This window comes from Manis javanica, chromosome 8, assembly GCF_040802235.1.
Source record: "Manis javanica isolate MJ-LG chromosome 8, MJ_LKY, whole genome shotgun sequence".
NCBI lineage: Eukaryota > Metazoa > Chordata > Mammalia > Pholidota > Manidae > Manis > Manis javanica.
In genome coordinates this window covers 31,507,835-31,535,325 of record NC_133163.1, presented here as the reverse complement: position 1 = coordinate 31,535,325, position 27,491 = coordinate 31,507,835, and the positions used below count along the sequence as shown (strand labels likewise).

The following is a 27,491-nucleotide window of genomic DNA, read 5'->3' as shown; positions in this document are numbered from 1 at the left end:
TTTAAAGCCGGCCACCGCGCGCCAGCCCTCGCCCACAGCCCCGCGTCTGAGCCTGCCCGGGGGAGGGTGGGCCGGGCCCAAGGCAGCCGCGCCGAGGCAGGATGTTCACGTCCAAGTCCAACTCGGTGTCACCCTCGCCGTCCCTGGAGCAGACTGACTCGGACGCACTGGACATCAGCACCAAAGTGCAGCTCTACGGTGTGCTGTGGAAGCGGCCTTTCGGGAGGCCGTCAGCCAAGTGGTCCCGGAGGTGAGTGCTTCTCCTGCGCGCTGTGGGGGCTGCCTGGGGAGGGAGCCTAGGACCTAAGGACCCCCACCACTCCCTTCGTTACTGCTCTGCCTCTGCCTTCCTTTGTGACCTTGGTCTCGCCCGATGTCACTCTCCACTGGCATCCCCTGGAAGATGTGGGTTCCAGCCGGGTTGGTGCCATCTCTCTCCCAGGGCTAGTAGAGCTGGGGTGCCACCGGTGGCCTGGGGGCAGTTGTGAATTCTCTGCAGAATGAATCTTAAGTCCCAGTGGGGAGGTTGGATGTGGGCTGAAGATACTGTGGCGGTGGGATGTAGCTTGGTCTGGTTGGGCCAGACTCTGCCTGGGAGGAAGAAGCCCCATCTCCAGCCAAAGATAGTCCTCCTGGGACCCCCACTGCCAATTCTACTATCTCCACAAGCCCGCTTCCCCCTCTCCCCCACACCGCTCCCTTCCAGGAGCTGGTTTAGAGGTAGGGTACCGGTGTCCAACCCCCTTCCCCCACTTTCACCTAACCCAAGCTGGTACACACTGAGCAGTTGGGCCATTGGCCCTTCTGAAAGGCTCAGGCCAGAAAAGGGAAGAAGAGCCAGAAAGGGTCTGTGCCTGCCCCTGGCTGAGTGATGGTGGCAATCCTTCCAAACGTTTATTGAAATAATTAAACAGAAACAAAAACAAAAACCTGGACCCAGGGAAAAGAGACTCCAGAATGACTTTGGGCAGGGAGGCCCTAGAGGAGGAACTGAGCTGGGGTGGAGACTGAGGGGAGCTGGGGAGGGGATGGGTTGGTCCTGTCCCCAGGATTGATATGTTGGAAGTGGGAGTGTGAAGGGTCAGAAGCCCTGAGCCCTCTTTCAGCACCAGCTGCCCGGTGCCCAAACTCTGGCACTCCCCAGAGAGCAGTAGCCGCTTTCTGCTTATAAATGGGCCTGGAAGGTATTGGAAGAGGGGGCTCCTTACTGGAAGAAAGTATCAGAAGAATGGTTTGCAGCCCTGAACTTGCAGGAAGACCCCAATGCTTATTTCAGGAACAACAGGCCATCTTCTGGACAGTTTTCACCCTCAAGCCAATTCAGTTCTGAGATTTGCTATTACGATGGCCTGTAGAACCTGGATCCTGATCCAGCCTTTCCTTGGAGGTGTGATCCTGCCAGTAAACTAGGTGTGTGTCTAGATGCCCCTTTCCATCCCACACTATGAGTGCCCTAGAACAGAAGGGCCCCAAATGTTCCCAGGACCTCAGATTACAGGGATGTGGTAGTGGTTGGGCCTGATGTTCCATTTTGATGAATAATTAATGTTTCTGCAAAACTATAGAACAATGGGCTGTGGAAGATGTTTCACATTTTACATAACTGGTGTCACCTTTGTTAGTTCTGCCAGGTTTCTCTCTGGATTAATGGGAATGGGATTTAATGGGATATAGGTTCCTTGAGTTCCTCCAAAGTTAAGCTTGTCTCAGAGGCCTGGAACAGCATGGAGAGCATCTTAGGAGGGGCTTCCAGGGTTGTGCTGTCTGAGCCACAGCTCTCAAGGGCCAGGGCAGCCTTCTCTCTACAGGGCACCTGAGTTGGGGTGGGAAGTCTGCTTGTATATTCAAGTACCACTAGCAGAATGCCCCCCATTTCCCTCTCTTCTGCCTCAGTTGCTCCAGGCAGCCAACACCCCTTCTCCACTGTATCTGGCTGCTGCCCTTGGTATTGCTTCTGTGTCTTTTTATCCAAAACGTCTCTTGCCCGGCATTTTCACCTGATTGCATCTCTAGTAAATGCTAGGGGCCTGTGACCTCCCAGGTATGTCACCTAGCTCCCTTCACCCACAATTGTGGGTATCTGGCAAAGGCTCCCAGCTAAAACCACAGTGGTGGAGCCAAGAGAGGCTTGGAGAGCTTTAGCCACTCCCACCGCAAGAATCCCAATCAGTAGCCTCACAGCCACTCAAAAAACCACCCAATCTAACTCAGAACAGTGTAAGTGTACATGCTCTGCAAATACAGCTTCAAATCAAGTCCTCCAGTCCCTTTCCAAGGCGACTGTCACCTCTGTTTGCTTCCTTTATAGAAACTCTGGAGCTGCCACTGTGCAAAGACTGCCCCTCCCCTGGTGCTCAGGGAAGAGCTGCCAGAGATGGCTTGGGGGTGGGGGAGGCATGATGCTAAGCTTAGCCCCTCTCTCACTTCCCAGCAAGGCCCTCTGGGCCCCAGTTCCCCATTTGTGAAATGGAGTCTCTGGACTTCAGCTAATTAGCGGCCACAGGAAGGCTTGGGGAGGGGGCAGCCTGGGCCAGCCACTGCAGAGCCTTGCCATTAGGGCGATCGATGCCCTCACTGGGGCAGCTTAGGGGAGGGGGCCTGGAAAGGCTCCTGGCTGCATTAGTAAGGACTGGGCAGGATGGAGCCGGCTGTGGCCAGCTGGGTTCTGTAAAACCTCTTCCGCTCAGGGTCTGTCTCAGGACATGTGCCTCTAACCCCTACTGCCCAGACAGCCCTGCCCTTCCTGGAATGGGAAGGTGCCCTTGAGCTATGGGATCAGCTTTTTTCCATGGACAACAAGGGGGAAAGGAATAAAAAACATTGCTTAGGAGTGATAAGAGAGTCTGGGAGAGGCGTCTAGTAGAGCAAGGTTGATGACTCTGTCCTCCCCTGACTCACTGAGCAGCAGAGATGCGGGGGCTGTTGACGAAGACCCAGGCAGCTCAGAGATGAGCAGATGAGGAAAGGCTGGAGCAAGGGCGTGGAGTGCCTCCGCCCAGCCAGTGTCAGCCCTGTGGTGGGCTCTCCGGCAGGCAGGCTGACTCTTCCCCAGGGTCTAATACTACCTCCAGCATCCTAGGCCCCCTCCCGTATCCCTTCTGAGCAAGTCCCAAGGCTGGAGCCCCTGCTGAGACTCCTTCCCTCCTTCCCTCCCCACCCCACCCAGTGTGAGGTGGCCAGTGGGCCCCAGGCCCAGCCAGCAGCAGTCAGTCCAGTCTTGTGGAACACGGGTGGGCCCCTGCCTCAGGGACCTAAGATTCTCAGTGTCCACTAAGTGCCGGGGGAGCCATGATCTCGGGCCATAACCAGCACAGGCGTGACCGGTGATCTGTGCAGCTGGTGGTCACCTTACCAAGAAGATTTGGGGAGACTTCTTCTCATGGTGATTTGGGTCCAGAGTTTCATCTTTGGCTCTGAACATCATTTCATAGAGGTAACACTGCAATACTGGGCTGTCCCAAAGGGCTGAGGGGAAGAGCCTAGCATGTCACTTTCATACACCAGGCTTAGCCTCTAGTGTCACTGGGATTTGGACTCATATCCTGGCTCACATAGCATTTTTCACACTGGCTGTGTGAGGTGTCCCATGAGCACAACTGTGGCATTTCTGCTTGTTTTATGACAGCTGGAAGGTGCCTCAGGCCCCTCTTTTTATAATGAACTGGTGTTCTCCAAACTTCTTCCAAGAGACAGCATGTGGGTGGGGCTTGCAGTGGGGGTGGCTGAGGGATCTCTCCCTCTGTCCATGCCCCCCCTGCCCCTTTTGAGGTGGTGCATCGAGATTACACTGAGTCCTTAGGTTAAGGAGATGGGCACACTCTCTGAATTACAGCCATAAAATGAAGTAACACTCATTAATTCATGCTTTACTGGGGTCATGTGATGACTCAGCCAGACCAAACCTGCTGAAGTTGAGTGAATTAATTGCAAATAAGCCACCCTTCTCCCTGTGACCACAGGGGCTGTCCCTAGTGGCTGTTGACATTTTTTTCTGACTCTTTGCTCTTACTTGAAAATGAATCTCACCTGCATAGGGGAGGCCCTCAAGCAGAACACCTGTAGGCAGTTATGTTCCTTATGTCCAGGACTTGGAAATAATAAAGTGATTTCTTTTGTAATCAGCTGTGGCTATGGTGAACGAGAACCCGGGTGTGGAGGCAGTTGCTCTGAGTTTGTGCCAACTCTGCCTGTGACCAGCTGCATGACCCAGGCTGAGGCACGGCAGCATCTCATCTCTGGCTGGCAGTGTCTTATCTATAAAATGGGGGTGGATCGAATTGTGGTTTTTACATTGTGTTCCCTGAATGATTCTAGAGGTGCCTTGACTCCACCACCAGAGGCTGGGGAGCAGGCGGTAGGGCTCTAAAGCCCCCACCCACTTCTCCAGTACCTTCACACTATTATCCGTTTTATATATTAAGCTTGTCTTTACCATATTATTTGAAGAATTCTGCTAACACTTAAAAAAAAAACTCCCTTGGACTTGATCTCTGCATAAACTAGCTTGTTATCATTTGTGCACTTCACAGAAAGGATTCCTGCTGTCCTTCTACCTCAGACCTAGTGCCAGACAAGGGGCAAAGGCCAGAATAGCACCTCCTGAGCATACCAGGTCTCCCAGAATGGACAAAAAGGAACACACACTAGGGGCTGTGTCATTTTTACCTTCCTTCTGCCGCTTTTGAAAAGGACGCCTGTGATGAGCTGCCCTTCTCTGCCTCTAAGACTTATTGGCTCCAGCCCCTTCACGCCCACTCTCAGTGTCCGAGGGGCTTGGGAGAAGGGAGACTGGTGCTGGCCCTGCTCTGGAAGCTTGTGTCTGGGGAAGAAAGGGCAGCTAGGCTGGATACCCACCTTCCTGTGAAGTAAAACCCATGAATAGCTCGCATGGCCACTGGGCTCTCGCTACACTTGAGAGCGAGGTAAGTTTGGCCCAGGTCTAATCCCACATGCTGAGGAAGTCCAAAACCCACACTAGGGTGTCTGCTAATCCCCAAGAGGCCTTACACTTGTGTCCCGGCATCTGGATTAACTTGCTGCCCAGTGTAGGTGCTCCTTGTTGCACAACCAGGTGTGGAACTCCACTCATCCCTCTGCCTCCCCCCGCTTCCCGGCTGCCACATCGATGCTCCTGCCTTGCACACAGGGCGTCTAGGAGTCCAGCAGACTATGCTGAGAGGTTTGCCAAAGAGGAGGGCGGAGGAGGCATAAATCAGAGATGTGCAGACACCTCTCACTGAGCTTTCTAACTCCCTGGTTTCTCAAGCCTTCCAGGCACCCATCTCACCACCACTGAGGTGGGATTGCTCACCACCGTCTCCTGACACTGTAGAAGACAGAACCTTGCATCTTCCCTGTCCTCCCCTCCTTCCTCTGCACTCTCCCACCATCCCTCCTCCTCACTGCTCTCCTGGATTTCCCCAACTCCACATTTCTCTCACTGTGATGCAAGACCCTCTCCAGCCCCTGCTCCCAAACTTGACTTTTGTACCTCCAAACAGTAAGGAGCTCAGCAGAGAGGACAGGCCTTTCCTTTAATAGGACATGCCCAATGTAGATGGTACCTGTGGGTCAACTAGCATTTTTCCTTGCTTCTTGCTGGATCGATTGTGTGACCAGTGTTGACCATCAAAGCTCTGGTTGGGCCCTTGTTGCACTCAGAGCACTGAGGAGAGGAGTAAAAGAAGGCAAAGCTTAGGAAAATTCCACCTAGGCTTCCTAGTTCATGTTTCATGTTACCAGTGTCCACCCTGTCACCTAAGCTAGAGTCCTGGCCATGTCAGACTCTGCTCTCCTTGCCCTTGTCTAATTATTCAACAAGCCAATTTTTATCACCAATAGCCAAGAACTCTATTGGCACCAATAACTCTAATTTTCCCTTTTGCGTGGCTGTGGACCCCTCAAAGCCCCCCTCCCATTTCTAAAACTACAGTTTGACCTCACAGGTGCCCTGTTTGAAACCTACTGGCATCTCCCTCCTCCCACAAGAAGAAGCTGTGCCTTCTCCCAAAAACTTTATTCTCCACCCTGCTCTGGTCCCTGTTTCTCTCTTTGACCTTAACTCACCCCCTCAGTCCCCTCCCCCTGCACCAGTGCCCATCCCTTTTGTATGTACCTACCAGTAATACCAGATGTATTTTGATAACCTGGAACACACTATTCTTTGCATATACTGTTCCTTCTGTCTGGAATGCATCTCCCCCATCAGCTTCCTCCTAAGTTCCTAAGATACTCCTATTCATTCTTCAAAACCCTGCTCAGTTGTCACCTCCTTTCAGAGAACTGCCTTGGCTGGACACCTAAACCATTCATTCCTCGCTGCTCTGTACTCTTCCTGTACCTCATACAAATTTACAATATCACCGTGCATCCTGGTGCCTTACCATTATCCCAGCTCCCCCATTTAACAGCAGTGTGGCCTGAGGTAACTTCTCTGTGCTCCAGTTACCTCACCTTGCTCATGTGAGGAGTGGATGAGTTCATACACCTAATGATCTGCTAGAGCAGTGCTTAACACAAAGGAGGGGCTTGATAAACAGTTGTTACTTTTTAAATGATTAATTTCTATATGCTTGAAGAAGACAGACAATTCCAGGTCATCAGTGGTGAAGAGACCCAGGTACAGTAATGAGGAGGGCCCAGTGTGGTGCTGAGGAGCAGGAATCCATAGAGCCTAGCAGGGTGAGAACATGAGCCTTGTCAGCAGACAGCTGAGTTCCAAGTTTGCCACTTACTAGTTGCTTAATCTCTCTGTGCCTCAATTTCCTCATCAGTGAAATAGAAAAACAAATACCTCCATCTCTTAGACTTATGAGAGATTTAAAAAAGATAATATCCATAAAACACCTAGCAAAGCGAGTCTCTTGCACCTCATAAATGCTTCTTAAGCTAGAGGGGAAAATACTATCCTGCATAACCCGAGAAGAGGCAGCCAGGGTTGACCCAGAGCCCTTCCCTCACACACACTCTGTGGGCTTTACCATAGCCCAATGGGGCAAAAAAAAATGGTCCTGAGAGATAGGGCTGGGACAAAGCTTCATCCGAGACTGAAGTGGGCCCTGGACAGAAGGGTGGACCTCAGACAGGAGGGAGGGGCAGATGTAGGACAGTGCTGTGAGTCAGGAGGACAGAGAGCTGGCCAGCTGGGCTGGTGCCAAGAGCCCCCGCCAGTATGAGCCATATGAGCACAAGCGGGAAAGGAGGTCAGGGGAGGCTGCCACAGACACGGGACCTGATGGTAATAAATAGCAGAAATGAAAGGAAACATTTGTTGAATATTTACCATGTATCACACAGTGTTCTAAGTATTTATGTGAGCTAATTTAATTATCCCAACAACCCTAGTATTATCCTCAGGTTACACTCTGACCTGAGGCCTAGAGAGATCAGGTGACTTGCACTGGTCACACTGCTGATAAGTGGCAGAGCCCTGACTCTTGGCTGCCTCAGCCTTGACACCTACTGCCCCTAGCCCATCTGTCTCCTGCTGGCATGAAGGGGATGTAGGCAGTGTGGTGTGCTGTAGGAGCCGGGGCTGTGGTCTCTGGGTTCCAGTCCCAGCTCTACCTCTGCCCTAGCTGTGGGACCTTGCACACATTACTTCTGTAAACCTCGGTTTTCTCATCTGTAAAATGGGAACAAAATGTCCTGCCTTCCAGAATTGTTGCATAGATCAAATACTCTGATACATGTAGAGCACTTAGCAAGGGAGGCAGCACACAAAAATGGCTAACTGAACAGGGCCTCTCTCCAGCTCTTGCACAGCCAGCCAACTCTGTAGAGCGCAGGAGGAGATGGACCCTGGCTGGCAGTCAGGAGAACCTCTGGGAGCAAGGGGACATTGAAGGAAGAGGCAAGAAGAGGAGGTGTCCTTCCCTGCAGGGCACTCAGGTCCTGGGTCTCCACCTGCTGAGAAGCTGAGAATCATCAGGTGGAACATCAGGCAGGCACCGAGGTTTACATGCAAAACCACGCTTTGGGTCCTAGAAATGTATTTGCCAAATGTGCCCATTGTTGGGTGAGACTCATTCCTACCAGCCAGGGAGTTGCCCTCCCCCTCTAGGTCTGTGCCAGTTTCCCTCCCCAGATCAGCGCTCTGTCCCAAACCAAGCTGAGAACTAAGCCAGGCTTGACACACATGGCATGGGGGCCCTTCATGATCTCGGCAGCCCCCAGGGACTCCTAGACCTGCTGAAGTATGGCTGGCACAGAGCAAAGGCTGCCCTAGTGCCTCTCTCTGTGCCCTCCTCCAGAGGGCAAGAGGAAGGGTGTGAAGTTTGGAGACATAACCTGTGTCTCAGGCAAGTGCTGAGGACCTTACTTTCACCAACTCATGTCAACTCTCTGCTTCACTTCTGCTCATCTAAAATGCAGACAGCACCTGCTTTGGGATAATTGTGTGTTAAATGCATTAACAGAGTACCTGGTTGGGATGGGACATGACTTGGGGTTAGTGCTAAATATTAGCTTTATCACTATTGTTACAGCAGCCCAAAGGGCCTTACCTGATCTGGCCCAGCTGCTTTCTGCTGGGCTCCTTGTGGTACAGCCTCGAAGTTCCTTCCAAAGCAAGGTATGCTTCCTACCCTAGGGCATTTGCACCTGAGGCTTCTCTGCCTGGAACATCTTCCCTCTCCCCAAATGTCACCTTCATCAGGCTCTCCCTCACCACCCTGTTTAATATGGAAACCTCCCCTCACACCGTTACTTACCCTGCTTTATTTTCCTCCATAGCATTTACCAGCATGTGGTACACAGCATCTCTCATTTCTTCACTGTCTGCCTCCCCACCACATACACCCACTGGAGTGCAAGTTTATGGGAACAGGGATTTGTGTCTTTCTTGTTCATACCTTATCCTCAGCTCAGAGAACAGTACGCAGAGGAGGAGCTCAGCAATTATCTGTTGAATTAGTGAGTGAATGTTCATGGCAACCTCAACACACAGATATTTGCACCCCATTTATAGGGGAGCTTTGAAAGGGAGGCTCAGCAAGTGAGAGCTTGCCTGAGGCTGTGGCTTGAGGGATCGGGGTTCTTTGACTCCAGAGCCCCGCCCCTTCCTGCCCATGTGTAGTGATCTGCCCACCACACCCCCTCAGGTCCCTGGCACAGTGTTTTGCTCTGAGTGGAGAGGCGGCTCCAGAAGTGTCAGGAAGGCCAGAAGATGTTTGTCTTAGTCTGCTCAGGCTCACATAAGAAAATACCATAGGCTGGGTACGCAGTCTGTTACACTGTCAAACTACTCTGCTAAAAAGCAGAAATGTGTTTTCTCACCTGCTCTGGAGGCTGGAAGTCTGAGATTGGGGTGAGAGCATAGCCTTTGCCCAGATGTGGAACATGAGTTGGGAGGATGAGTTCCCAGCTAGTGTACCCATGGCTCCCTGTATGAGTTCAGGGACTCCCAAACCCTCTTGTTATCCTGAGAAACCTCACCCCTTCTCTCCTTCTTGCCCCTCTTCTCTACCACCTGCTATAGGTTTTTCATCATCAAAGAAAGCTTCCTTCTTTACTACTCTGAGAGTGAAAAAAAGAACTTTGAAACTAATAAATACTTCAATATCCATCCTAAGGTGAGGTAGCCTCTCCCCAGGGCCATATTAGGGGAGGGCCCAGTGGGGACAATGGGGAAGGGTATCCTGGAAGGGCAGGGGATTGTCTCTTTCCTTGCTCTGGTCTAGCAGAGAGACTGGAGATAAAATCCTTCTTGGGGCACAAGGCCCCTGGACCCCTGGGCTGGCTCCACCCTCCTGTGCCCTGGAGATGGCCCTGGCCCTCCCACCACCATCTCCCCCATCCTGCCCTGGGAGTCAGGTCTGCTCTGCTTCTAGCCTGGGGCCCTTGGCAGGACCTGGCTTTGGCTAAAGGCTCCCAGAGGCCTTGAGTGACCTGGGCTGGCTGGGGTGGGGGCTGCCTGTTCTGGTTCTTTCTCAGGGTGTCATCCCTCTGGGGGGCTGCCTGGTGGAGGCCAAGGAAGAGTCCAGCATGCCCTATGCCATGAAAATCTCCCACCAGGACTTCCATGTGAGTAAAGCTCTCCCCTCAGCCTGGACTCAGCAGGGGCAGCCCAGCTTCTCTGGGGACGCCCAGGCTCCATGGGGCAGCCCCTTTGGTGGCCTAGCCTGGGAGGGGTGTCCGTACCACAGGCTGAGGGGTGGGAGAGCAGAGCTGGGCCTGCAGAGGCCGGGGAGCAGCCTCTCAGGTAAGCCTGGCTCCTCTTCCTGCCAGGGCAATATCTTGCTGGCTGCCGAGTCCGAGTTTGAGCAGACGCAGTGGCTGGAGATGCTGCAGGAGTCTGGGAAGGTGTAAGTGCTTGCAGCCAGGAGGGGCAGCCTGAGGGTCCACAAGAGGGAAGGGTGTGGGCTGGGCCAACCCCAATCTCTCTGTCTCTCTGCTGGGACCCCAGGAGAGGGCAGGAAAATGTCTGGGCCTCCTTGGGCACAGGACTCTGGGAGTTGGTTGGCAGGAGGAGACAGGCCAGGGTCAGAGCATCTGTGAGGGGTCCCCTAAGTTTGTTTTGAGCACAGCGAGCTTTGCTTGTCTAGAGTCACAAGTGGCAGATGTGGACATCATTTGTCTCCAACTCCTGGGATCAAATCCAGCATCATTAGTAGGATTTTGCTACCTCCAGACAACTCATCTTACCTTCTCAGGCCCACAATTAATCCTAGCACAGGCCAGAGCTCGTGCTTTGTAAATCAAAGTCCAGATCACAGAAACCTCCAGCCCCACACAGCCCATTTGCTCATGAACGCTGCTCTGGCACCTGCCTGGTCATGGATATTCAAGCTGGGTCATGCTCTTAGTTCAACAAATGGCACTGCATTTGTCCCATATGTGTCCCATGCAGGGCCTGGTGCCAGGTGGTGGGCATTCAGTGCTGTAGAAAGCAGCCAGGGAAGCAATCTCTTCCTGCTCCGAAAGTGCTATTAGCCCAGCCCACGGTGGCCCACTTTGCAGCCTGGGCCTGCTCCCAGAGACTGTAACTGATCGATGCTGGTGGCATGCCCAGAGCCAGGGGTGCCAGAGTGCTTGTGAGCTGGGATTCTGGAGGAGAAAGGATGAGTGAGTACAAACCAGGCACATGCTCTTTCTCCTCCACTCTTCTGTTTTAATGATTTTGTGTTTCTTCCTCTTCTTTCCTCCTTCCCATCTGCCCTCCCTCCCCAGGACTTGGAAGAATGCCCAGTTGGGAGAAGCCATGATCAAAAGCCTGGAGGCCCAGGGGCTGCAGTTGGCCAAGGAGAAGCAGGAGTATTTAGGTTGGCTGGAGGGCTGGGCTGGGAGCTGAGGCTCCCAAATGGCAGCACTTCCGGGCCAGGGCTACAGCCAGGGGCTTGGTGGAGGACCAAGGTGAGGGAGTCTGGGTGAGGTTTAGCAGGCTGTGAGGCGCCAGGGAGCCAGAGACCAGCTCAGAGCCTGGAGGACCTCACGGAATAATAAATGTCCCTCTGGCTAGCATGGCAGGAGGCAGGAGAGCCTGGTGGTTAGAAGTCTGGGCTCTAGACGCAGCTTTGCCACTTTTTTGTCAGCTGTGTGTCCGCAGGCAGTGTAGCCTCTCTAGGCCTCAATTTCCTCATCTGTATAATGAAGACAAAAATAGTCCCCAGCTTTTAGGGGTGGTAAGGAATCAGGGGACATGAGAAAATGCCTGTAAGCACTTGTGTCAGGCGCTCAGTAAGGGTCCCATAAATGGAGTTGAAGTCCCCGGGCCTGGACTTGCCCCCGGCTCCCACCTCCCAGCCCACCTGAAAGCTGACCACAGGGCTCCAGGCCTCTGTGCCCCTGGCTGGCTGGTAAGCATGCTCTGTTTGGGAAAGAAGAAGGTGAAACTAGGGGTTTGGTCCTTTGCCTAGGACCCTCTCACCTGCCACTCCTTAGACACTTGGGCCTCCTCAACACTGGTTCCCCTCTGCCTGCTCCAGACCCCTCCTCCCCTGACCAGGGCCCACCCTTCCCTGCCAGTGAGACACTAGTGCAGGTGGGAAGCGTTCTGGGGACCAGTCCAGTTAACAGCACCCCTGGGAGGTGCAGAGACTTGGCTGCACTTTCAAAGATGAGGCTGTCATTATCTCATGAATGCACAAAGCAGGGACAGTGACAGGAAAGGAAGGTGGCAGCACAGGCCAGCCTTGCACCTTCCATCCTTGGGAGCTGGCCCTACGCTCTGGCTGGCCTGGGTGTGGTAGTGCTGGCCTTTTCCTTGGAAGGTGCTGGGAGAGATGGAGGGCACTGTAGGCACCTGCCCCTCAGCCCGGATCTGGAGTGAGCTGCTCACAAGAGTGTGTGTGTGTGTGTGCTTGCTTTGGCAGACAAACTGATGGAAGAGACTGAAGAACTGTGCCTTCAGAGGGAGCAGAGAGAGGTAGGCCCTGCGAATTGCTGCCCCTCCCCAACGCCTCCCGCTTTATGGGCCCCCTAACAGGCAAGGTGCACTGGCTTGCGTTTCTGGCATTAGGGAATCCTGTAGGGGAGCTGGGCACCCAGGGCACTTGCTGGGAGATGAGATGGGCAGGTGGGCAGAGCAGGAAGGCCATTAAGATGAGAGTGCTTGGGACTTACTGTGGCTTCTTGTAAGAAGTGTGTTTCTTCTTGCCAGTCCCCAGAAACAGAAGTAAAAAAGGGCAAGTGACCATGTTCTAGGGAAAGAACCATCCACAAATTGTAGAAGCTGTGTCAGTAGGTAATGAGCTGCCTGTCACTGGTGATATTCTCAGGAGGCTGGGATGGCCTCCACTATCTATAGAGGGGCTTCTGGCACCATAAGGTGACTGGGTTAGATGATCCCAGGGGCTCCTTCATCCTCTGAATGTCAACAATATAAGTTCTAATGGCCTGAGTTAGCCTGCAGGGTAAAGGAGACCCTTGCCTTATTTAAGTGGGGTAGTCACCCCACTTCCTTTGGAATCTCCACACAGCCCTGACCCTTGCCTGTTCTCAGAAGTTATTATCACTCTGAAAGGGCAGCACAGGATAGTGGCTACTGGTGTGAACTTGGGTTCAGGCTCCCGATGCTTGTATTTGACCTTTGCCCCTTCTAGTTGTGTGACCTTGGGCAAGTTACCTAACCTCTCTGAACATCGATATTCTTACATGGAAAATGGGGTTAATGGAATACATCTGATTAGGGATGTTGTGAGGAATAAGTGACATGTTTTATATGAAATACTTGACACATAGTATATGCTTAATGAATATCTATTTATTAGTATCACAATCATGTTATTATTAATTTGGGGCCCATCCTGCACATGAACTGCCTAAGACACGAAGCTGCAGAGTGGTTTGCTTAGAGGAGCCTGCAAAGGGAGGCCCTGATTCGTCTACTTCTCTTTGCCCAGATACTTTTCCTTGTCCTCTGCCAGGCACGTCCAAGGCCTGGGTGCGTCAGTGGTGGCTCACTGCGTGTCTCTGACTCGACTCTTGCTAACTCCTCACCCTTCCCAGACACCCCTCACTGGGTTCTGAAACAGGCCCTACAGTCGAGAAGCATCATGTCTCTGTAGCACCCAAACATTTCCAGGGCCTGGCACAGCACCTGGCCCAGAAATGCTTGGTAAATGTTTGTGGAATGACTCAGTGAGTGGACATTTTTGATTCTTGTGATTTTGCATTACATTTTGGTTTTAATCCAGTAGAACAATCTACCCTCATTTTTATTCTTCCAGAATTTTATCATTTTTATCCATTTATTCTTCCAGCAGGACTTCAGAATCCTTTTATCAATTAACAACAACAACAAAAAAAAACCAAACTAAAACATGCTAAAAATGAAACCTAAAACCTATAGAGGATTTGTATTAGGATTGTGTGGATTTGAGGATGAGCGTTGTGACAGTACTGAGCATTTGTCCACCCAGCGGGGTTTGAGCCCCCGTGTCTCCAGGCTGTCATCTGGATCCCACGTTAGAGTTTCAGCATTTTCTTCATACAGTTCTATACATTTTGAGAAGTGAGCTTCTGGTGAGTTGTCAGCAACCTGAAGACAGGTAATTCAGGAAGCTGGGGATGGGACGGAGCAGCAGACACAGCCACTGGCAGGATGTGAGGCAGTCTTATCCATCAGAGAGGCTAAATCTGGGGCAACAGTCAGCTGGAGGAAAATTTAGACACTCTATCTAGGTCTTTAGCCAGGAAATGAGGACAGCAGAGACCCACTGCACACAGGCCTTGCTGAAAGCAATAGCACGTTGAAGGAGGGAGCCTGCTGGTGTCAGTGAGGCTCACTTGGGCCTCATTGGTACCTGCGGTGAAGGCTACTCCAGGCAGGCAGGGGGGATAGGACTGTGCCCAGGTTCACATTTCCATGTCAGCCTCGGGCTCTGGATCAGGAGCAGAGCTCTCTGAGTCACTCCATCAAGGCGTTTGCTGCCCTGACTTGCTCACCCATATGATGGCCGATCCCCTGCACCTTTCCCATCTCCCCTGCAGATCAGAGATTGTCTGGGTGTGCCTTGGCCACTTAGAAACATGTTTGGTACTATGGTGCGAGGATAAGATAAAGATTTTCTGGCCCCTAAAGGAAGACTCAGGATCTGGAACTAGGAGACCCAAATTAGAGTCTCAAGTCTGCCACTGACCACATGGCCTTGGACAAGTTGACCTCCCCAAGCTTTAGTTTCTCTATCTGTGATGCCGGGGTAAGAGTTCGTGGCTGCCTCTGCTTAGCTCCTGGCTCAGCTCTGTGGCCTGCCTTTGTACCAAACGTTCATCAACACTGTACCTTCAGCAGTCTTCCATTGTCATTTAGGATTTTTTTTTAATTCCAGTTTTAATGACCATAAACTGGTTCGTCATATGTGACATTTCATTTAACTAATCTTTGATTTTTGGACATGTAGGCTATTTCCACTATTATAAATTATGCTTCAGTGAACATCCTTGTACATAAATTTGGGTCTAATTATTTCTTTAGGATAGATGGCTTTCAGTGGAATAATTGATTCAAAGGGCAAGAATTTTAAGACTCCTGATGCATATTGCAAATTGCTTTGCAGAGAATTTGTACCAATTTACACTCCACCAGCAGTGTGTAGACATGCCCATCTTGCTTTATCCCACAACCGTGTTTGAGTTCCTCCTTCATTTACTAGCTACAGTGTAGAGAAAAGAGATGAAGGCATGTGTGACTTTGAACAAGTTACCTGACCTTTATTTACCTCTGTGTTTCTCATCTATAGAATGAGGACAATAATAGTATCCACTTTTAGAGTTGTTATGAGGATTAAATGAGTCAGCACATGTAGTATAGTTAGCTCACAATGAATGTTGGTATCATCATTATCATTATCATCTTTTACAAATTCTGTTTCAGAATTTTCTTTTCAGTTCTTTTCAATTGCTCTTCATTCCTGAATAGATACTGCACAATTTCAGTTTGTAGTACTGGTTAGCATTTTTTAGCCACTTACTATGTTGCAGGCAGTTTGCATGGATCAGCTCGTGTTACCCTTCCCAAACTCTGCAAGGTAGTACTGCCCATCTCAAAAGATCACTGCCACACTCTCTCTTCTCTCTCTCTGCACTAGATCCAAAGGCAATCTAGACCACATCCTGGCTTCATTTGCCTTTTTTGTGCAAATGACTCCCAGTTGATAGATATAGTCCCTAGTCTGTCCCGAGTTTACATTAATCTCTCTGGCTCCTTATATCCAACTGTTGACTTCATATCCTAAGCATTTGGCTCAGATACTTCAAACTCACCATGTCCAAGACCATTCACCATCTTCCCCAGCAGAGCTGATCCTCTAACTCAAGGAATTCACCACTATCCATTGTTTGTGCAGACTGGAAAGCTGGGAGGCATACCTCACTGTACTCTGCATCTCTTCCCCTTCCCACCCCACCCCCAAGTCCTGCTGTCAGTGCCCCGAGAGCTCTAGAACCTGCCTGGCCACGCCTCTCCAGCTCACTGCCCTGCTCTCCTGCTCTCGTTCACACTGCTATCAGGTTTTGCCTGGACTGATGCAGTGGTCTCCCACCTGGGTTCCCTGCTTCTCTTCTGGCTCCTCTGCCTCCCTTTTCTCCACACTGTAGCCAGAGTCACCGCTTAAAATGGAAATTGGATCATGTTACCTATCATCTTCCTCTATTCCATGCTCCAAACCTTCCTTGCTTCTTGCTCAAGAAAAAAGGCCAAAATCCCCAGCATAGCCCAAGGCCTGGTGTGGTCTAGCTGTCAGCCGCTCCAGCCTCCCTCCCACCATGTTCACCCTCCCTCTAGGCGTAGCTGTCTGGGCCTGTCTTGGTTCTTTCAGGGCAGCGGGTTTCCAAAGGGTCTTTGCACATACTGAAAGAAGCTACAATCAGAAAAACACTGATGAAGGACTGCAGATTAAGAGCCTTAAGAAAAAAAGAGTTCTCTTTCTCTGATTTTGGGGCTGGGAATGGTTTTTCTTTGCCATTTCTAACAGCTGTTTAAGAGAGGGTGAATTCCCTATCAAGAGCCTGAAATGCTCTTTCCTCTTCCTCCTATGTAACCACCTTCACCTGTTGGCTCAAGGGTCTCCTGTGCCCTCCCCCTACACTCCACAAACTACTTCCCCTGTTCTTGTCCAAGGCAGCTTTGCATAGAACTGTGTCCCTGTTCTGAATATCACATATCCTGGTTTGCAATAGTACTCTAATGTATGTACTTATTTTATTTGTTCCTGATTCCTGCACTAACTGTAAGCTCCGTGAAAACTGGGGCATGTCTGTTTTTGTTCATCTTCATATTCTCAGTCATAGCCTGGCAGGTGTTTAGTACATATTAAGCACTTGATAAATATGTGTAGCATGAATTAATGAAATTACAAAAAAGATCTCATTGGGACTATTACAGGAATTGCATGGAGCACTGCAAATTAATTAGGAAGACTCTTACCTGAATTCAGTCTTTCCAACCAGGAGCCTATGTCACTGCATTCTTTTCAAGAGCATAATCACTTTTATTGAGGATTAGAAACAATGCCCTGTGCAGCATGGTGTATGAAATTGTTTGACTTGGAGGAGAGGTGACTTAGGGACAGAATAGCTGTCCCAGATACATGAAGGGAAAAGAGATTTGTCCTATGACCCAAGGGGGAGAAGGCAGACCTGCTGATGGAAGTTGTGGGGAGGTGGATTTTGGTTCAAAGGGAACTGGTGGTTGAAATGAGCCGCAGCCCCTCTCAGGTGTGCTTGAGGGACTCAGGGCATCCGGAAGTGGGCTGCTGTCCTTGGCTTTGTCGGTCTTCTGTTTCACTAAGAGCTGTTTCTTACTTTGCTGATTGGCGTATTCAGGCTCCACTGCTGGGGAGAAGGGCTTGAGAGGAGGGTGTGGCTGGATTTGGAGATGCAGGGACTGAGGCAGCTGCTGAAGGGAAAGTTTGCATAAAGGACAGAGATGGCCAAAGGGGTTTTGAGGGAAGTTTTGCTCCATAAATGAGATGCAGCCCTCTCATCGGAGCCTCACAAAACTCCTGGCAAATCTGCCATCCTTCATCACTGCTTTTCTGTTTGTAGCTCTCAGAGAGTGCCAGTGCTGAGGTCGATCCTGGAAGGGAGAATTTTTTATCAGATTGTTCAGAAGTGACATGGGCTATCTTTAGAGAGGGTGAATTGCCTATCATGAGAGCCATTCAAACAGAGCCTGGACCATCTCTTGGCAAGCGAACTGAGCAGGAGATTTAAGTGATGAAAACCAAATTGCCTATTAAATTCCTTCAACCCTAGAAGATTCCGATTCATGTCTCTTAAAGGCACCTGCCTGGGAGTAACACACTTCTGCTCATATTCCATTGGCCTCAGCCAGTCCCAGAGGCCCACAGCTTTAGCAGGTGTGCTGCGGCCTTACAGTGTCACAGTACCAAAGGAGGGGCATCAATGCCAGTGAGCAGCCCTTGTGGTGACCATAGTGGTTCACGCCATAAATGCCAATACTGAATTGAAGGGAAAGAAATAGCAACTCTTTGGGTAAGAAGTTTAGGGATAGAGGTCATGGAGTCTGGCGTCAGACTCTTCCTTTTCCTTCAGGTTTTATTCCTTCTCTGTATCTCTTCAAAGCCAATGGTAACTTCTTCCCATAGGCAGCCTCATTCCTGGTAGGGTTTCCATTATCCTTGAGAACAAAGCCCCTTGGTGAGAAATAGGAGTGTAATTTGGGGCTAGAAGATGAGACAGCAAGTGAGAAAAAAGAAAGAAGATGAGAAAGAAAGGAAATAATATCCTTCCACAGCATAAAATGTGAGGGACAAAGCAGTTGTCATGAAACACTTCCAGCCAGCTTCACGTGAGGTGTACGCTGCAGCACCACCTGCCATTGAACCCCAGGAGGACGGGCCCTTGGAGGGCACATGCTTGCTGGGAAAGCACGGGTGCTTACCACCATTCCTGATGAGACTGTTCTGGCCCTGGGGGCTATCCTGGGCCTTCTGGCTCTCCTGTTCCCTGGCGCTAAGTGTAGGGGAAGCTGCAGCCATCTGGGCTCCTTGCTTCCCAGAAGCCTCGAGAAAAACGAGTCATCATTCTCTGACTTTGAGGCTGGGAATGGCTTTTCTTTGCCATTTCCAACAGATGTCACTCCAGGGAACATTTTTTTCCCAAAAGACATTGTCTTTATTATAGTACTCCAGGGAACTTTAATGGAAATACACACTCACTACCTTTTCCTCTAGGGCTTGAGGGCTACGCAACATGCCTTAGGGTGAGAGCGACTGGAGCCCGTCCAGTGTAGCAGACATTTAGATTTACAGTCGCAGGAACAGCGTGAGGGTTACTGCTGAGCCCTACCTTCCGCACACTCAATGTGATTTAAGTGGGCCGAGCTCATCACAGACGTGGGCTTTGTTGAGACTGCTGAGTAGGACCAGGGCTTTCAGGACTTACTTCCAAATGTGGTCCAGCATATGCCCCACACAGTGCTGAATCCCAGAGGGCCTAGAGTGGGGCCTGCCTGACCTCAGGGCCCCTCTGCTTCCTGTGACTCTTCCTCTCTGATTCTCTTCAGGAGCTCGAGCGCCTCAACCAGGTGCTGGAGGCCGAGAAGCAGCAGTTTGAGGAGGTGGTGCAGGAGCTGAAAACGGAGCAAGAACAGATCAGGAGGTGGTGGTGGCACCCAGGGGGGAGAGGGGAGAAAGGAGCCGGAGGCCAGGGCATATAGAACCCATGCTTCTGGAGGCCAGGACCCCTTTGTTTCTCCAGTGCCTCTCCCTGCCCCTGGGGTGGCCCTGCGTTATCCCGGCTGAGATTTGCATGTGTGACTTCACCCCCACTTGGCTGGGAACTCCGTTCAGCCACAAGCTCCTCCAGCTGCTGTCAGGACCCAGCCATGCAGAGGGGCTGGCCTTCCAAGGACCCCTCTCAACCATATTGGGAATTGAAGCAGAAGCATTTCTGTGTGCAGAGGGGATTGGTGGGGAGGGGGCAGTGCCATATCTAGTGCTCTGTCCCTGCAGAGAGCTAGAACTGACCGCAAGATGCCTCAAGGGTGTGGAGCAAGAGAAAAGGGAGCTGAGGCACTTTACAGAGTCCCTGCAGCAGACGCTGGAGGTGAGGGGCCGCTGGTGCGCTGTTGACCAGGAAGCAAGCCGGTTGGTTGGGCCACGTGATACTGTTTTTCCAACAGTGTGTCCCCAGAAAGTTATCTGCATGGAAACGGCACAAAGTAGCACTGATCTGAAGGGTCTCTTCTCTGTGGATCATTGGGAACTCCGGCCAGTACATGAGGCCCAAAGCAGGACTCAGGAGGGCCAACTCAAGTGTGCCCTCGCCATGACTGTGGCCTCATAAACTCCATCTTCTTCAGTGCTTATGTTTTTATACCAGATGAAGGATTGCTTAGGGTGGGAGGCAGGGCCACCCACCACTTCCTTCCTGTGGCTCAGTCACTTAGCTGCTCCTGGGTGAAATTGATCATGAAGGGAGATCAACTGTCAGGTCACCTTCATTTAATGCCACAGAAACTGTAGCGGACAAGGAGGTGGCATGTGTCAAGGGCAAAGTACAGACTCCTTAGCATGGCAGTGCAAGTGCAAACTCTGGCCCCAGCCTCTCCTCCCCTCCTGCTTCACTCTCCATTGGCTGCCCCTCTGTACCCCACACAGACACCCCAACCCCTACTCCAAATGTGCCCCAAGGAAGCCAAGGTCTTTCATCCTCCACATCCTTGTCCAACATGTTCCTTCTACACAGAACATCCTTTCACCTCTTCTCTGCCTGAGAACTCACGTATTCTTCTAAGATTCAGCTCAATCATACCTCACTCAAGCTTCCCTCACTCTTTGAGGCAGGGATTTGCTCTGAGCTCTGGCCTCCCCAACACTTTGCACATCTGTCATGGGATTTGACACACTAAATTGTGTTTTCCAAACTGTGAACTTCACTGGACTGTGTCTTAAGGTCTCTCTGAGCCCAGCACCTAGAGCGAGCCTGGCACATTGTCGGGGGTCTGTAATGTTTACAGGATTTATGAGTTGCCTTGAAGTCTGTGAGAATTTCTGTTCTCCCAAGACTGACTGATGCTTTGTTTGGGTGCCTTTATTTATCTTTTTGTTTCACATCGTGGGAGGTGGTTCCCATGGAGTTCAACTCCAGAATTTCTGGGAGGTGCAAGATCCCAGCCTGATAAAGGAGGAGAATGTTAAATCTCCTCTTGGTGGGTGTTTTTCATGTGAGTCCAACACACTCCCTCACTCACCCCTGGAGGAATAAAGCCTCCAGAAGGTCATCGTGCCCTTGGGCCTTGACCCAGTTGCAGTAAGAGACACCTCCACCAGCAGCTGCCCTGGGCCCGTCCCTGCTTCCCTTGCTGGAAGAGAAAGTAGCCTGGCCTGGTTGTAAGGAAGAACGTGGTTGGCTTTTTACCTCCAGGGAAGAGGGGAGCCATTTCAGGTTTCCTCATGGAGGACTGAGAGAGGAAGGGCATCCCTGGAATTGAAAGTCAGGTGAGGGCAGCCACGTTACAGAACCTAAATTGGGCTCTTTCTCTTCCTTCCCTACTTCCATGCCAGGAACTCTCCATAGAGAAGAAGAAAACCTTGGAAATGCTGGAGGAGAATGAGAACCAGCTGCAGACACTGGCCAATCCGAGTGAGCAGCCCTCTCCCAGCGGGGGTCTCCATAGCAACCTCAGGCAGATTGAGGAGAAGATGCAGCAGCTCTTGGAGGAGAAGCTTCTGGCGGAGAAGCGGTGAGGAGCCTTAAACCTCTGAGTCCAGTTTGGTAACTTTCCTTCAGCTGGATTTCTGGCTTCTAGTCAGCATTGACTAGATAGGTCACTTACTTCCTTTTGCCAGGGACTCAGTTTCCCCACCAGTAAAATGAGTAGAGGACCTTCACTACAAGCTGACTTGATAATCCTCTCTTGCTATGGTGTGAAGCATAAATTGTCAGGTCTGTGTGGCAGCGCTTTGTGGCAAGCTGGGCACATCCTCTTAGCCCCTTCTTACAGATGAGGAAACTGAGCCTGGAAGGGGTTATAGGACTTTCCTGAGGTCCCAGAATGAGCAAGACCTTGACTGAGGACTCCAGTCTTCTGACTTGAAGCCTGGGGTTGACCTCACCGACTGCACCACCCCTCTCATCACCCGGGTGACAGGGCTCAGAAAGTCCTAGAGCTCATGAGGCCTGGGTCTTGGGGTTTCTGCAGCCAGGCCCACCGGAGACCCCCTCCGATGAGTGAGCACTGAGTGAGTGCCTCTCTTCCCCGGGCAGGATGAAGGAGAATGAGGACCGCTCTCGGGCCCTGGAGGAGGAGCGTGAGTTTTACTCAAGCCAGTCCCAGGCGCTGCAGAACTCGCTGCAGGAGCTGACTGCAGAGAAACAGCAGGCTGAGCGGGAGCTCAAGGTGCTGGCTGAGGCTTGCTGGGAGCAGCTTATGCTCAGGGACCTCCCCTCAGCTGGAGATTTCCCTCATATCTCTGCCCTTTACTGCTCAGCTACCCGAATTACCTCTGCCAGTCTGGCCGGCCAGGTGCAGGCGATGGAGCCACCAGGAGGGGGAGCCATGAGCCTGCCACCTCAGTGGGGCATCATGAGTAGACATGCACCACGTGCAGGGCCCAGGCCAGGTCATCTGGTCAATGGTGTAAGACATGAGGCAGAGTGTGGTAACTTCTATCTAGATCCGGAGGCAAGAAAGCGCACTTGAGCCAGGGGTGTTCAAGGAAGACTCCTGGGGGAGATGGCAACTGCTTTCCAGGACGTGCTCCCTTCTCCCCTCAGGCTGAGGTGAAGGTCCGCATGGACCTAGAAAGGCGTCTGCGGGAGGCAGAGGGGGCCTTGCGGAGCCTGGAACAGGGGCTCAACTCCAAGGTGCGGAACAAGGAGAAGGAGGAGAGGATGCGTGCTGATGTGAGCCATCTGAAAAGTAAGCCCTGCCCCCGGGTGCCCAGCCCCCAGCCTTGGATCTCAGCCCCAGCCCAGCCCAGGCTCCCTGAGCCCAGAACAGGGCTAGAGGGCCACAAGAGCCTGCTGTGCATTAGGTGATCCATAGATACTGATGGGGTTTCTCCTCCAGACTCCTGCCTGCGGGCATCATCTCCTTGGTGCAGCTTCCTTTGGTGGTTGGATCTGGGGTGCGGGCATGTGGGAAAGCTGGCAGTTCTGCTCCCTTCCATGTGTGGCTGTGCGCTCCCACGAAGTAGGGCGGATGTATTTCCCCTTCAGCTGCCCCTGGATCTTTGCGAAGGGTGGGGCAGGGCAGGAGGGAAGGGTGCAGTGGCACTGCGGCCGCAGGGTTCTTCGAGGAGTGCATCCGGAACGCTGAGCTGGAGGCCAAGATGCCGGTCATCATGAAGAACTCCGTGTACATCCACAAGGCGGCCACGCGCCGCATCAAGAGCTGCCGCTTCCACCGGCGCCGGTCCAGCACCTCCTGGAATGACAGTAAGTCTGGTTGGCTGTGTGCCCGGGTGGGGTAGGGGTGGTCACAGGGCGTTGGTGACAAAGTGGGAAGGGGGCAGGTGGGAGTGGGAGTGGCTGGTCCAGCTCTGAGGCGGACAGTGTGACCTTGAACCTGGCTCCGCCAGCCTTGGGCTTCTCCCAGGATCGTGGGAGCCCAGAGATGGAAAGGGCTAGAAGAAGCCCAGCAACATGTAGGATGGGGAGCCAAGGAGCAAGGGAGACAGGCTGGGGTTGGAGACAGGCCAAGCCTTGGTGGAGGAAGGGCTGTTCATGGGCCGTTGGACCACCATCTCTCCAGTGAAGCCGTCCCAGTCCTTCATGACCTCCCAGCTGGACGCCAACAACATGGAGGAGCTAAAGGAAGTGGCCAGGCGGCTCAGCCGAGACCAGCGCTTCCGAGAATCCATCTACCACATCATGGCCACGCAGCCCGGTGCCCCGTCTGCGTTTCCCCGGGGCGGAAAGTGATGGGCGCCTCTCCCTTGCCTGCCAAGCTTTTCTTCCTGGTGGGGGTGAGGCACGGGGACAACCAGGTGGGGTCCTGGCTCCTCTCCTCTCTCCTAGACTGGAATGCCACCTGCGGGCCAGCCTCAACCTCAAAGGGCAGGAATGCCACCTTACTCACCCCCTGCCAGGCCCTACCCTTGGGGGTTTCAATAGGCAGGCGTAGGCAAGCTGGGTGCTGCCTGGTTGTCCCTGGCTGTATGTGGAGACTTTTTTTGGTTGGGGAGTGGGCAGGCCCACAGCTCTCTCTTGCGCCCACTCCACTGTATGTCTCTGACCCTGCCTTCCTGTCCCGTCCTCCTGTATAAAGGCCTCCTATCCCCACCTTGACACCTGCTCACCCTGCGGTTTTCTAACCTTCTCTTACCTTCTGAGACCCAGAGACACCGTTCAGCCAAGGCCGCTCACTTGTACCACATCATAGGATAGGGAGGAAAAAGAGACGCGGCTCAGCTGCTTGTGGCATGTGGCACACCACGCTTGCTGTCCCCTTTCCTCGGGTTTGGCCCTGGCTGTGGGACTGCTCACTTGATCCCCCTTCCGCTGAGCACACCCACTTGCAGTCTCAGCGCCCAAGAAGGTGATGAGACCCCCCCCATCCCCCCACACGCTGCATTCCTCCTCATATGTACCTAGGGCTTTGGGCCCTGGCTGGGAGCTGGGGCCAGCAGCCGCAACTCCCAGGGCTCTCCCAGAGGACAGGTAGCAAGCTCAGGCTCCTGCATTATCTGCTGCTGTTCGGCCATCTACTCCTGCCTCTGGCTGTGGTGGCCCCACTGGTCCATGGGATCACAGGTTTCTCCTTCTCAGCTCTGCCTGCTACAGTACCTTATCACCTCCTTCCCTGCAGCGGTTTTACCCAGTGAAGCAATGTAACCAGGAACTCTTGAAGATGGGGGTCTGGACCTGTGATAAGGCCAGTAGCCACTGGTTGTCCCGTGTACCCTCACCACTGCCCAAGGTGGTCTGTGGGTATGTGTTTCTCACCAGAGGACAGTCGCTCTTCTCTTAGGCCCACCCTTCCTAGCCACCTGAGTCTGTTGGTCTCTTTGGAAAAGGCATTTTTTTTTTTACCTGGGATCCCTGGTGTCTCTGGGTCCTCAGGGTCACTGGTGGTATTAAAGGTGCTGATTCTTTGCTGCTTCAAAAACACCGCAAGGAGCCTAATCTGAGCGGTTAGGCTGCAGGCCCCCCTACCTATTCTGTGGGAAGGAGAGTGTCACTGACTCAACACAGGCATGTCCACTGCTTGGCCAGCCAAGGCCAGGAGGGCACGCCTTGCTCTGGGCTGCCTGTTGAAACTACTCAAGGATGCCTTCAGCCAGGCTCTGCAGAGTCTAGGAAGGCACAGGAGTGGAGACACTTCAGAATCAATGCATCTGAATGGGACGAGTCTAAATATAAAAGCTTTAATATGTATAAACTTGCATAAACCTGGAACTCATTTATCTAACCTGTATACAGGATGAACTTTGAAATGAGGAAGATTTATAAAATCAAGGTTACTGTTTTATTTTTGTTTTTAAGGAATTTGATTTCTTGTGGTTTGCACTTGGAGAAAGATCTTTTGGAAATTTTCAAATGCATTTTTTCCCCTGGGCAAGCTATTAACCAGAAAGAAAAGTGCTCTTCCACGAAGTTCACCAATCCCTACTTCCTTTCCTCCTATTTCACCCTGTACTTTCCATGCCTCAGGCAAGTCTGGGTTTTCAACCATCTGATCAATCCTTATGTATTTATTTGTTAAAAACTCACTATATACCTAGCATTGTAAATAGAAAAAGAGCAACATATCTGTATGAATGAGAATGTGTAGGGGTGGGAATTGCATACTGGAAATATATTGATCTGATTTTTTTTTTTAAACAAAGCCCTTATTCCTTGGCCCATTAAATGTGTTTCCTGCAGTATTGCTTGGTGTGTGGTCATTGCTAAAGAGATGTTGCCCCCTGCAGGCCAAGTGTAGAATTACCGCATTCCCTGCTCTATCTTAATATGCACATAGGTTTCTCCAATGAGGAAGTACTCCCCACTGCTGGACCTCCTGGGAGGGGCTTCTTAATAATGAACTGAAAAATCTGTTGCTACCCTGAGGTTCTGGCTGTTCCCATGCAACAAGGACTGTCAGATGAGTTGAGCACTGACCAGTGGGTCAGAAGAGACTGCACAGTGGGAATAGCCTCAGGGAGTGTGGGTAAAATCATAGTATTTCCAGAACAGCTTGCCTGGCTTTAGTGCATCTGTGTATCAACAGGTGTTCCTCAGGGGTGGATAAAAGTAGTTCATCTCCATATCATCTGGGCTACTGAGGGCTTATTTGAACCTGAGAGGTTAGGGAGAGGTCTTGTTTGCTTCTATCAGAGCAGGAGAAAGAAACAGCCCAGGACCACAGTTTGTAAGCAATAAATGGGTTTTAAACTTTATTTCTCCCTTTGACTGATTATGGTTTTAGAGGTATTTTGCCCTGGATTTCCTCTCACCGGAGTTTCAGGGAGACAAAGGATACCTTTCTGGGGCCTGCTAGTTTCAGAATCCCCACTGGAAACTGTCATGTTTGCTTGCTCTGATGAGGAGCTCATGCTTTTGGTTTGTAATCATAAGGGAGAATGAGAAATAGTGATGACTGGATTCTCCTCCTGTTTGCTTTGTTATCTCTCCATTCATGGGTGATCTATCATGCCCAGGATTGCCCTGGTCTGTGCTGTCCCCAGCATAATTGTTAATGGCTCCCACGTTGTTATCACAAACATCCCAGTTTGGATGATAATTCTGTGGTCATTCTGATTGTAAATTTTTCCCCCCAGTGATATGTTAATGCGTGAGGCAAGAGATTTGTAAAAATTTTGGTTCTGTCCCTGCCCAGCAAACCGACTCTTGGAATGATCCACTGTCTGTATTTGTCTCTAGAGGAATGTAATTACACACACACACGCCCCCATCTCCAGCCTATCCCACCCAGCTCAGCTTGACCTGGGCAGCCTGTGGGTGCCCAGGTGTTGTCTGAGTGAAATTTGGAGCCCACAATGAACAGTGATGGTGAAACAGAAATTTGCTCAGGTCTCAGGGAGCCAACCAAGGATGTGTCTAATTTGGTCTATGGGTAGTTATTAAACACATCAGACAAAGGGACTGCCCTGCAGTCCTCTGATAAAGGCCAGCAGCCCCTGGGAAACCTGCACTTCTGTAATGGACCAGGATGAAACGCTCAGACCCCCAGGCTGCTGCACGGGCTCCCTGGAGACAAACTTTAAGTCTTGGACTCTTTGGGGGAAATCTACTGACTTAATCTTGCTCCACCCCTGGTGAGTAAGGGAGAAAAGGTGTTCTTTCTTTTGTTTTTAAAAATTGAGGTACGTACAATAAAATGCACAATCTTAGCACCTTGATGAATCTTCACACATGTATACACACATAACCATCATCCTGATCAAGATATCAAAAATTCTCAATTTTCTAATTTTCCCCATCTCCCCACCCCCCTTCCCTAAGGCAACCACCAGTCTGTTTTTTGTATCTATGAGTCCATTTCTGTTTGTTCATTTGCTTTTTAGATTCAACCTGTAAGTGAAATCATATGGTATTTGTCTTTCTCTGTCCAATTTTGTTCACTGAGCATAATACCCTCTAGGTCCATTCATGTTGTTGCAAATGGCAGGATTTAATTCCTTTTTGTGGCTGAGTAATATTTCATTGTGTATATGCACCACTTCTTCATCCATTCATCTATTGATGGACACTTACGTTGCTTCTGTACCTTGGCTATTGTAAAAAATGCTGCAATAAACATAGGGGTGCATATATCTTTTCAAACTGGTGATTTTTTTCTTTGGGTAAATTCCCAGAAGCTGAATTACTGGGTCATATGGTATTTCTATTCCTAGTTTTTTGAGAAACCTCCATACTGCTTTTCATTGTGGTTGCACAGATTTATGTTCCCACCAACAGTGCACAAGGTTTCCAGAAGGAGTGTTTTTTGCGAAGCTTTGGGAGAGGATACAATGGTTATTTTTACACTTGGTAAAAGAAATCCACTCCCAGACATCCAAAGCAACTGAGAGAACCCGGTTATTCAAACTTCCAGCTGGGTGTGGAGGAGAGTGGTGCAATCATTCTGTTTAGTTCTC

The 27,491-nt window shown here is 51.2% G+C and overlaps 1 protein-coding gene across 2 annotated transcripts; it reads left to right on the top strand.

Moving 5' to 3' along the window:
• The first annotated feature begins 83 nt into the window (after window positions 1-83).
• Window positions 84-27,143, top strand: PLEKHD1 (pleckstrin homology and coiled-coil domain containing D1). 2 transcript variants are annotated; one of them, XM_073242215.1, is made up of 13 exons: window positions 84-250; window positions 9,479-9,572; window positions 9,934-10,023; window positions 10,228-10,304; window positions 11,170-11,261; window positions 12,312-12,364; window positions 18,968-19,062; window positions 19,416-19,509; window positions 20,970-21,148; window positions 21,673-21,805; window positions 22,183-22,327; window positions 22,627-22,845; window positions 23,162-27,143. In XM_073242215.1, the coding sequence occupies exons 1-13, from the start codon at window positions 102-104 to the stop codon at window positions 23,329-23,331; spliced, it is 1,590 nt and encodes a 529-aa protein (XP_073098316.1). In that variant the 5' UTR covers window positions 84-101; the 3' UTR covers window positions 23,332-27,143. The 2 variants fall into 2 exon arrangements, with proteins under 2 accessions (XP_073098316.1, XP_073098317.1); XM_073242216.1 differs by having other exon boundaries at window positions 22,696-22,845; window positions 23,162-27,142.
• Window positions 27,144-27,491: the final 348 nt, after the last annotated feature.